This window comes from Camponotus floridanus, unplaced genomic scaffold (genome assembly GCF_003227725.1).
Source record: "Camponotus floridanus strain SB8 unplaced genomic scaffold, Cflo_v7.5 scaffold30, whole genome shotgun sequence".
Lineage (NCBI taxonomy): Eukaryota > Metazoa > Arthropoda > Insecta > Hymenoptera > Formicidae > Camponotus > Camponotus floridanus.
Genome location: NW_020229437.1, coordinates 1,356,732 through 1,369,056, shown reverse-complemented (window position 1 = coordinate 1,369,056; position 12,325 = coordinate 1,356,732). Strand labels below are relative to the sequence as shown.

The 12,325-nt window shown below is 28.0% G+C and overlaps 1 protein-coding gene across 3 annotated transcripts; it reads left to right on the top strand.

The window, feature by feature from the left end:
- The first annotated feature begins 2,048 nt into the window (after positions 1 to 2,048).
- On the top strand, positions 2,049 to 10,515 carry LOC105248946 (inactive ubiquitin carboxyl-terminal hydrolase MINDY-4B). 3 transcript variants are annotated; one of them, XM_025410271.1, is made up of 11 exons: positions 2,049 to 2,381; positions 2,998 to 3,570; positions 6,727 to 6,812; positions 7,031 to 7,248; positions 7,510 to 7,717; positions 8,209 to 8,274; positions 8,513 to 8,583; positions 8,734 to 8,884; positions 8,974 to 9,167; positions 9,495 to 9,644; positions 10,012 to 10,515. In XM_025410271.1, the coding sequence occupies exons 2-11, from the start codon at positions 3,447 to 3,449 to the stop codon at positions 10,055 to 10,057; spliced, it is 1,314 nt and encodes a 437-aa protein (XP_025266056.1). In that variant the 5' UTR covers positions 2,049 to 2,381; positions 2,998 to 3,446; the 3' UTR covers positions 10,058 to 10,515. The 3 variants fall into 3 exon arrangements, with proteins under 3 accessions (XP_025266056.1, XP_019882367.1, XP_019882368.1); XM_020026808.2 differs by having other exon boundaries at positions 2,904 to 3,570; XM_020026809.2 differs by lacking the exons at positions 2,049 to 2,381; positions 2,998 to 3,570 and adding an exon at positions 6,494 to 6,656.
- Positions 10,516 to 12,325: the final 1,810 nt, after the last annotated feature.

The window sequence follows — 12,325 nt, the reverse complement described above, 5'->3', positions numbered from 1 at the left end:
TGATCGATCATTAAGCTCACCTCTCGTTCGTTTCGCTGCACTCATACACGTGTGCATGCATTGCACCGCTCCTGGTACTACGCCACACGATTTTAGCCGTCCGATTTCATATTTGCGTCAGTCGACGTGTGGGTGTTACATACATACATACACATAAGTATCTTGGTGGTACATCTTCCTTGAAATGCATCTATTTCAAAACGCGAACTTGAACTTAGACTCGTTCGCGGACTTGCGAAGGATGATCAGGAAATTGGCAATTAAAGATACGATAAATTCGGAGAGCGATAAAGTTAAAACGTAAAAGCGGTGGAGAAATCAATTTTAACGATTCTTCGACTTCCTTGTTATCCTCGTATTAAAATTCAATCGATCGAATCACTTAATTAAATTCTTTAATCAAACGAAGTCAAAAGATGATCCGACCGAAAGCTCTTAGCTTTTAGTGCGATATTCTCCGCATAAACTTTTATTTAGGAAAATATTATTATATAATCAGATTTTTAGATCTCTTGAATTAAAAATATTACATAAATGTGACATAATCACAAAGATAAAGTAATTATAAAGATATTGCACATTTATCATTATAAACAGATTTTGCATATACAGCTTACTAGTTGCATTCAATTTTAAAGTATTAATATTAAATTTATTTTTTACTATTGATAATTGTTTTGGATTTTTAAAGCAAAATTTAAATAAAAATAATTATTTTTTTTATTGAATATTTTATATATCTTATAAAAATAATATTTATTAAGCATCTTCTAAATCTTTGACAAACATGTTTATGTACATATATATATTATGTAATATAAATAATTAATCATATAATAGGAACTTCCGCGGAAGAATTATAAACACATTATACATGCGTCTATCGTATATGGAGCGAAAGAATCATGCAAGGAAATGCACATACGATTCGGGTCAGTTATAAGCAATTTTTCGCAATGGTAAAAGTAACTGTAAGTAGTTGTTTCTAATTGAACGGATTACAATTTTTCTTTGTAGGTGAAAAAATTGCAACAAAAAATTGGTATATTTAAAATGTAAATTGGCAATATTTTGGATTTCATTGAATGTTAAAATATTAATGTTAAATGCACTGAGTTTTATCTTTTAATAATATTTTTACTGTCTTTCATATATTAAATTAATACAAATTATATTTTAAATAATTTATTACAACAAAAATGATAATGAAATAATAAACAATAAAAATCAAACAATTAAATAATTTATTTAGTGATTAAGTATTTTATTTCACGTTTATATAATATTACAAAAAATAGCAAAGGGATTCATAGAATTTAATCGAGCAATCGAATTCTCTTTTCATCTTAGCTCATAAAAATGTAAATCCTATAAAAATGTAACTCCAATTTCTTTTTACATCACAATATTTCGATAAATTTTATTAGTGTATAAAAGAATACGAAAAGAATACTGAATGTTATACGCTAAGTTATATTTTTTCGCAATTTGATTAAAGCTGTTTCTGCTGCAATTTCATTTCCGATTGTCTATAAAGTAAGTACGAGAACAGCACGAAACGCATGCAAAGATGCGCAGCTCTGATAAATCCATAAGATAAGACAATCCATACATCCATGCCGAATACAGTAGTTCAGGTATAAAATAGGTATTACGCAGGTATAAAAGCACGATTCGAGTACATCGAGGCTGTCAGTACACGTGTAACAATTAGACGAACAATTTCCTTTAACCGCGATAAGGCATCCATCACAATCTATCAAATAAGATTTTTAGCATATATACAGATATAACGATTTACATTTGACATTTAAAAAATTCAGAGATTTAAAAATTGTATTTATACTAAAATTAATTTAATTGTATTTAGCTTATTTTTTTCACAAAATTCAAACAAAAAAAATTAAACTTGATAACTAATTAATATTTATAAATTATTTTAAAAAATCTTCTCTCTCGATTTATACAATATCAACATTTTAAAATTATAAGTGAAAAAAATATCGAGTGACTATGGACCAGAAATCAATCTATAAGCTGCTCTCAAAAAGCTTACAGAAATATATTGGATTATAATGAGAAATTTTTAGCAATGATTAGTGAATACGACAAGATAAAAAGTATAATAATTTATCAACAAAAATTAAATTGTTTGTGTGTTCTTTATACTCTTTTTAAGCCACCCTGTGTAAGGTGATTCGCTCGGTGTGCTACGTCAGTTCGGGGGTGTTAGTTAGGGTTATTATTTCTAGCCGCACGTCTGACGGCAGTCTGTCAGTTATCGCAAGTCAATGAAAGTACAAACAACACTGTATTCTTCGTAAACATTTGTAATATTTGACACGAATCGTTAAATATTCGGAATTTAAGCTAATATAAACGTATGTAAGTGTTTAATGTAAATTATATAACATCAATATCATTGTGATTTTAATATTTTATTTTGTAAAATATATAAATTATTATTTGAAAGAAAAATTTTATTTTGAAAAATTGTGTATTTATAAACTATATATATAGTATATATATATATATATATATATATATATATATTTATTTATTTATTTATTTATTTGTTTATTTATTTACCAACGCATTTAAAATTAAAAAAGTAGAGCATCAAATGAATTAAACTATTTTAATTAAAATATTTAAAATTATTGCAGTCGAGAGATAATGTTTTTTAGAATAATTATATATAATTAAATAATTATATGAATATCAATTATAAAAAAATAGAAAAATTTCGATTTTTTAACATATTAAAATTTTTTAACATATTTATAATATTTTTCTTATTTATAATATTTTTCTTATTAGCTATAAAATAATAAATTCATATAATAAAAGAACAGTTTCAATAAAGAGTTTTTGAAAGATCTATTATAGTTCTTCAACTACAGACATATTTAAATCATCTGCATCTTGAAGATTACGGAGTTTCGCGTTTGAATTGTCATGTAGAGATATTATAAAGATTGACATTTATTGTTAAAGAATTATCCAGAGAAATTGTGAACGCACTTTTCTTGCATTCTATCACTCAATGGACAAAATGCGAAAATGTGAGAGTATATACTGCAGCGAGCAACTCGACACGTTTTTGTGGAAGTCATACCTATTGAAGAACAATCACTTGGTGGAAACGAATTACGTTTTATGGACTGTGGAGCTGCGTCAGGCTATGGATCATAAATCTTATGTATGAAAAAGAATATTGTATAAATATTTTCCGACCTGAAGGAAAGTTTTAGCAAACTCAATGCATTATTATTGTTGACATAAGACAAGATACAATAATGTCCATTAATAGCGATCTGTTCGCGTACATTTATTGATGATTTGTAAAACGGTGACCTGCAATACGTAGGCTTAAATATAAATTTTATATAAGAATACGAAATTATTAAAGTAAATTAAATTAAAGCGCTATATACAATCGAGAAATGACAGAATCCGCGTCCGACGTACCAGAAGAAAATGAAGCTGCGAACACGACACCCATCAGCGAGAAGCGACATTGTAAGGAAATGCGCAAGGACAAGTTACCTCCTTATCTTCGAGATAAAGGTATGTTATATTATTTCTAAATTTTAGGAAATAAAATATGTAAACCAAAAAACCAATTTTCGATTTATTATATATTATAGTTATCAATTTTATAAGAAAACCGCTACAGTTATATTTTAAATATAATATATTAAATATAATATATTAAAGAGAATATATGTATAAAATTAAACAAAACAAGGATAGATAGATAAAGAACCAATAATTTAAATAATAATTTTAATAAATAGTTTATATATAGCTAAAAGTATTGAAAAAATATTGAATAAATAGTAAAATCTAAAAGTATTGAAAAATTGGAAAGTGAAACATTTTTGTTCTATTTTTCTTTATATATATTGCATTATAAATATTTTAAAATATTAGGTAAATGTCATTATGTTCTACATCAATAATTTCATACAAAAATATATTAGTATTGCAATATTCAAGTAAATTTAGAAAAAATAATCAATTGTAAAAAAAACAGCGCAGAAGAATATTAATTATTTTCATTAACACTTTAATTAATTATTAGTAGAATTATTAATAGAATATTAATTATTTTCATTAATACTTTTTTATTCACATTTTGCTGTAAAAGCTTTTAATCAAATATTGCACGTGCATGCTTTTCATTAAAACTTTGGCTCTCTCTCTCTTTCTCGTTTTAGCCTGAGCTCATTTTCTTCTCAAAGAAAACATAGCTCAATCGGGGTAAGGCTACAAGTGTAGGTATAACTTTATAGAATATATAAGAGAGCATGTGTATGTGTATGTGTGTGTGTATGTATGTGTTTACACTGCAGGAGCGTAAATGCTCGAATAGATCGATAGGTAAACCTTCTCGAGAGGCGCCTTGCGAATGTAAATTAGGGATGTGATATATCGTTGTATGTATGTGTGTGTGTGTGCAATCGCCGAATGCAGATGGCCGTTCCGGCGCGAATTCGTAATACGATATCTTGATTGCACGCGAACACGCGATCTCTTTCGAGCTATGAAGTAGAAAGGCCGCGCCGAATGATGCATACATCTTCACCGTTCGAAAATGACCGGATTATGACGTCTTTCATTGCCATCCTCTTGGAATTCAGTTGGATTATGCTTTTTGGAGCATATATTTTTAAAATCGAGCGTCTATTAGATCAGGACATTTTTACATGCCTATATATTATACGTGTATATATATATATATATATATATATATATATATATATATATATATATATAAAGAACTTTTATCTTGGAAGATCTCAAAAAATAGGATTTTAAAATTCTCTGTTTTATAAAAAAAAATATCTGCTAATAAAAAATAATTTTTTATCAGTAAATACATTGTTTTTTTTTATTTAATAATTGTTAATAATTTTTCAAATCTTAATCTACAAGCTTATTGATATGAACATTTAGTAAAGTGAAGAAAAAATACAGAATATATAAGAAGTGAAATACAAAGTAAATATAAAGAATTAAAGAAATATAAAGTAAAAAAAAATAGAAATAAAAAATAGGACAAAAATTTTATATGATATTTTTAAATATATAAAAATGTAAAGAAAGAACATATACAACTTCATCTATATATTTTATTTTTCTAGAATACGCAAAATATTTCTTGATAAATATAGATTTTTTAAATTTATATTTTAAAGATTGTTATAATTGAAAGCATGATAAATATCTTAAGGTACGCTTCTATTTTTTTTATAAATTATTTTTTTAATAGTATACATAAATATACAAAATGGTAATTACGTTTTTATATCAGTTATTATCAGGCGCTTCAATGCTTTATCCAAAGCACTGATTAAATGCAGATTATATAGCCAATTTGATTGCAAATTTTGTACAATTCATGTTTCACGTTCCTTTATTAGTTTTCCATCAAGGCCTGTTATAACAACTCGTTCAAGCTGTCCTGAGGAAACAAGAACCTTGCCCTCTGATTTAACCCTGACTTGCCCTCTGTACGCTCGACACACGACATGCACGCAAGAAAGCTTGAGCGCATTTATTATTCTGCACTTGTGTATAACACTTCGCGTTAAACTTCATCATCTTCTAAAGCATTCGCCATATAACAGAGAAACATACATAACATAAAAATCTCGGTAATTTATAACCAACCACATGCAACGGCGTGACTAATGTTTTTATTATTTCTCAGCTATCCCGCAGGGGAACTTAAACGGTTCTTGACCCTATTTCGATTTTACACCTTATCTCTTCTTATTTTTTCTCTTTTTTTGCTTCTATCTTTTTTCTTTCTCCTTATTTTTGATTTTCTCCTGTTATTTTTGTTTATTATTTTTTTTATTTTTTCCTTCTTTCCTTTCTTTTTAATTTTCTTGCTTTTCTTTCTTTTTTTTTTAAATTTCCAGGCGTTTTAATTATCACAACAAAGCACGAGTAAACTTACGTGCACTCAAATTCTAATTCAAAACATGACAAATAGACATTAATAGGGCATGTCTATCGCTCGGCGTGTCTTCTCTTTTGGACATTCAAATTGACACCTTTCGTGCGCGATCAGTTCCGCCGCCCCGCCGCGACATATTTCGCGAGATGCCTGCACGCATAAGCGCCGCATACCAAGTCCTATATAAAGGAACGTGAGGATTCCAGTACGATCTCAATTGATATCTGATATTTCAAAGGACGTGGTATCATCGGGTAAACTGATCGCGAAGTTATTCTGAAAGTCGCCTTCGTCTGGAATGGTTCTTGCATTTAGCAGATATTGAAAAGAAATAAATGAATTACGGTTAAATCATAAAAATTAATTCTTAAATACAGAGAAAGAAAGATATTTGTCTAATATTATGCGAAAGATAATAATACAAATATAAAAAAATAATATATATATGTATATATAAAGAATTCTCATCATCTGAAGATATCTATGGAGACATAACAGATTGATATAATTTCACTTAAAATTAATATTTTTTTCAGTAAACGCATTGTAAAATATTAATAAGCATTGATATTTTTTCGGTATCTTTAATATCGCAGCATTAAGAATATTTCAAACAAGATGTTGCTATCGACTCGAGCAGCCCGGTACGCTGCTCTCATGGCCGAACCGGACGAACTCCACCCAGGTGTAAAAAGGCGTTTAATTTTAGGAATTGCTTTATTTCTCGAGCATAAATATTATCTGATGTATTTCAGAAAGAATACTTTATCCACGTAACACGAGAACTCTGCCAAAAATACCCGTAGTTGGTGGGCAACCTATCGAAGAAGAAACATGCATGGTAATATATAATTTAAAATATATAACTTTTGTTACATGAAAAATAAAGAAAAAGAGAAGAAAGAAACGATTTAATCAAATTTTAACAAATAACATTTCAAAAATTTCTTTATTTATATGTGAAAACTTAATTTATAAAAATTAATTTATAAGAAATTATATTTTAATTATTTATTATGCTCCCTAATGTATCATTGTAACAACTTACTTCTGTTGCAGGCTCTGAGAACGTTGGTCTTTGGTTCCTGCGCAAGTCCACCTAAAATCGAATGGACAAGAACCGGGTTAACTTTACGACCGTATGGCCAGAGTTTGGCGTTCGGATTAAGAACTCCCAGGAATACAACAAGAGGTCTTGTCACCGCGGTGCAAGCTATCATGCTAAAACACTTTTTGTTCAAATGCAACAGACAAGATTTACGCGTCGAACCCGAAACGTAAGTGCCTTCAGAGATAGCACATATGTTACATTATTTTATTATCACATACAGATATTTTATATCATGAAATGATATATGTTTTAGATATATATATTTATAATTTCAAATTACGAGAAGAATCTTAAATTTTTTTGTATAGTATGACACAGTAGAATAAAAAATATAACAATATTATCGGATAAACGTATACAATTAAAATTCTGTAAATTCTGTAAAAACATATAATTTAATTCTAAAAAGAATTTCTTATGATCGCAGTTTATTGAAACCCTCATACGATCGACAGATCGAAGTATTGACTTCCGCGATATCGGAAATTATTTGGCGTTGCGCCGGTGGCTTCTCCGGCTCCATGTGCACAAATGTTGTCAGTAACACCGTGCCAAAGGCCGTGGTGGCTCTACCACAGGATACACCTTATCTTCAACATAGTGTACAATATTTTCAAGACGGATTAACAGAAACGGTACATATATTTTCCTTTTTTTATGCTCTTTTACACCAATAATTAATTCAAATTCCCGATAAATAATAAACAAAATTGCATAACTTATAATTTACTAAATGACAGTTTTAATATTTTTCTTTAATTATTATTCATAAATAGTACAATTTTTTACATTAAATTAATAACAATCAAAAATTTAAGTTTATATTTAATTTAAAATAATACGTGACAAAATTAATATTCTTAATTAATAAGTTAATTTAGTTATGCAGTAGTACGTGTATAAAAGAGTAACACAGTGAAATCTATGCTTTCTCATATAATTAACGTACGAGGAAATAGCGTTTGTCAAATTATAGTGCTCGTATTTCGCCAAGTGTTAAGAATATTCTCTCGAAATTGCACGACCTATATGTCTCTGAAATCATGTAGTTAACAATTTATTTTTTATAATATTTTATATAAGATCCAAAAGTACATATTTGCTGAAAGATTGCTTTGTACTCTAGCTGCATCTCTTCGAATTCAATTCATTGGAGGATCTTGAGATATTTATTAAAAGATATTTATATCTGGTAAGTATGTTTACAAAATAGAAAGTTAAAATACTTGGTTCATTAAATGTCAGACATAACTTATTTAAAGAAATTGTGTATATTCATTCTATATCAAGCTCAAATCTTTATTATTTTTCATTTTCACTTTAGGCGAATTTTTTTATAAGAAAATATAAGATTATTTTATTTAAAATTAATTTTTAAAGACAATTTTTTTATTATAAAAAAATATTATTTACATATATTTTATTTTTAGTTTCATGACGAAGGCGGACCTGGTGCAAAATTACTTTTATACAGCGCAGTACTTTCAAGAGGCCTCTCAAAGTGAGACATTTCATTCTTAATTTTTTCAATGCTATTATTTTACTCAAATTAAACTGAAAATGAATAAAAGTTGCTTTAATTAGACAATCATTTACATATTACTTCCATTAATAATAATTAATAATAAAATTTAAATATTTGATCACACAGAGTTCAGAATGATTTGGAAGATCCAAAGGCGTCGATTCTTGGTGGATGTTCAGAGGAAGGCCCAATCAGCATCGTCGTCCTTATTTTAACTGGTCGTGTTTCACCGCATCTTCATAATGGAGTAGTTCACGTTGGCGATGAAAATACATATGTAAGCTTATTTTGTTAATTTAATACTTTAGTATCCACAATATACATTTATAATTATATTTACTGATAATACAATTAATTGAAAATAAGGCTGTACCACAATGGGGCGTTCTTACAAGAAGCGAAGTGGGATTTTTAATACATGAAGGCGATGTAAGCAAACAGCCAGGTTCTCGTTTGAAGACACCCAGTTTACCGATATGGGTGACTCTTTGCCTCGGTCATCACGGCGTGCTCTTCAATACAAATCGAGAATTATTGAGAAATTATCACGCAGAACGACGGTATTTATTTTGCTCTACTTACTTCTTAATTTTCTATTTTAATAATAATTTATTAATTTATTATATTAAACACAGTACATAATATTACTCATCTATTGCAATATATCATATTTTATTTCTATTATATCACATAATCATCTCTATATAAAATATAAAAAATTATATAGTTTAGACGAATATAAGAAATATTATATATGTAGATTATATGTTGAGAGGATAGTTGACAGGATCCACTTCTAAACTTTTAAACACGAACTAATATACAAATAGTACCCTTTCCATTTTCATTTGAGGTCCTAAAGAAATATTATCCTGTACATATTAAAGTTTCGAGGTCCAATATTTTACCTGCGGTGGCAGTCACGCTACGTTGACGGTAGATACCAGGGCAAACCAAACTTCCGGGCTATCAGATGCTGCAACAATGGAAGCCGCAGATATCGCCGCAACGCCGTTGGAGAAACTCATTCGATCCAAGTCAGTATATAAAATAAAAATAAATTATCTTTAAAAATAAATTTTAAATTCTTTTCGAAACTTTTGATTCTATACATACTAAAAAAACGTAAACTCTTACTTTGATGGATAATTTTATTATTGCATGACATATCTAATTGTGGCTTAAAACTTTATATATTTATATATAATAGAACATAGTTTAATTTAAAAAATTTCTTATTTTCTCTATTAAAACCTTAACTATAAAAAAGAAAAATTTTAAATTACTATTGTTTTCTCAATTACGGAATAATCGGACGATATCTGCGAGATCGCTCAAACGTTACTTTAAGTGACGTAGAATTCAAGGTATCATCTCTCCTATTTGTTTCACGCTACATCAAAGGTGGCAGGATGCCCTTATACAATGGAACGGAACACCAGTGATGTGAAGAATTCGAAAAAAATGTGTGTTAAATTCTTTCATGTTAAGCCATGTAATCCGTGATTCCACACGATGCTAATCGATTGTTGCGCCCGCTTAATCTCAAGCAAAAACTTATCGTTAACAATATTCAAGTAGATATTATATTATTTGTGTCGCAATGTTAGGCACTATAATTTTACACATGTGATAAGATTAATCTTTGGCGCTTTCTTAGATAGTGCAGTAGATATTTGTATGCTAATCCCGAAAAACTTTGTTATTTTATAAAATATATTAATTATCAATAAATAACTGTTAACATAACATCGGAGTATCATCTCAGTTATTGAGTTAACAATGTTAAAAGATTATCATTGCAGAGTGATTGGGTATTTTGACAACTTCTTTTAATGTCGAATGTAAAGCGGCCAAATCCATCAATAGTCAAATTCGTTCTCGGCATATTGCTTTGTTATCGATAAAGTGTCGCATAAAATATAAAGTATAAAATATAAAAATTATACATCAAATAAAAATATTAAAAAATTAAGACGTTATTTGAATAAAACCAGTATTATTAGTTAATAACTCAAGAAAAATCTATTAAAGACATTTGTAAATCAAAACAAAGTAAAGACTTGGAAAGTAAAAAAAATATTTTTTACTTATAGTTTTAGAAACATTTTACATATGTACATTTAATTAAATAAGAATTATGTTTAAAAAATGATATTCATAAAAAATTATATAATTGATATAATTTTTTAAATATTTATATATTATAAATAATATACTAATAATTTCCAAAACGTAAATAACTAAAATAATAAAACAGTTAAATAAATAGCGCGCGGCACGAATTGTAATCAGTAATATATAATATTTCTAAATTTAATTCGATTTCTTTTATTTTCTATAAGAAGTCAGACATATATATAATAGTGTAAATCTGAAGTGACATAAATCTTCTACTAGTCATCCTTAGACAATTGGAATACTCATTTAGTTAATGATTAATAAACTCTTATTAAAGTTATCACGCGATCGCGTGGGAAACGATATGTTTTCTTTAATTTTCATACACGCAATATATGATATCATGATTATTATCAGTATTCATACTGATGGACGTATTACATGAAAATCGACAAAAGAAATTTTGATTTACTGTGGTGTACTGTGGTTTTTATTATTACAATACTCCATGCAAAATACTTTTGCAACTCAGTAAGTATATTATTTTATCAACATTCTAATATTTAAAAAAGTAATTAGATAAATCATTTATTTTAAAACAGTTTCTAAGAGAAAATAAAGACAAACGTTATTTCTATAAATAAAAAATGCAGAAAAGGCCTAATGTAATAATAAAAAATTTTTAAAAGTGAAAATATTTGAAACATTCAAAACATGCACTCAGCATAATGTTTTTTACGAAATCAAATAATCTACTTCAAAGCAAATAAATCTCGATTTGCGTTGTAATAGTCAAGTATTTGAAGACATTTACAATGATTGAGCATTTACAAGAATATTTGATAAATTGCCTGCTCTAGTCGTCAACTGATAGACGCACCGTTAGCAAGTCATCCTGCGTAAATCGTGCACAATAACAGAAACTGGTTCAAAGTGGAAAGAATTTAAGACGGACCGATGTTTATTAACTGCAAGCACCGTGCATAATAAAAATAATGAGAAAGAGAAACGAGAGGAGGAACGGAATACGCCCGCAATTTCACAGATCGATGATCCGCGAAAAATACGTCGCGATATCATAAGCGAAACGCGCACGGGTCTCGTTCCACTTGGCATTGACCATTTCTCACGACATTAAATCACAGATTGTCAAAAGAAATGTGATATTTGGCTGCGCATTTTACCGAAAAAAATTACATGCTTACGTAATTTTATTCACTATTGTTTGAGTATGCAATTTTCGGTATTCACAATTTCATACTTATGTTATTAAGAAACATTGAGGGATTAAGAGAGAAAAAATTGAAATGAAAAATGTTATAATATTGCACCAGGTCAAGTAGATTACTTAATGTGGATTATTATTGGCAGAACACCGTTAGGCAAAATTGTGATTGAATGCATAATTTTCATATATTTTTCAAATTAAATCTAAGCTTATTATTATTATATTATTAAATTGTGATACTATTTGTTGCTCTTTTACAACCTTTTAATTATCAATCCTTCTTTTTTTCTTCCTCAGTTTATATTAATTCTTATTTTTTATTATTATTTGAAATATTTTTATCTTTTTTTTCTTCTTACACTCTCTTTT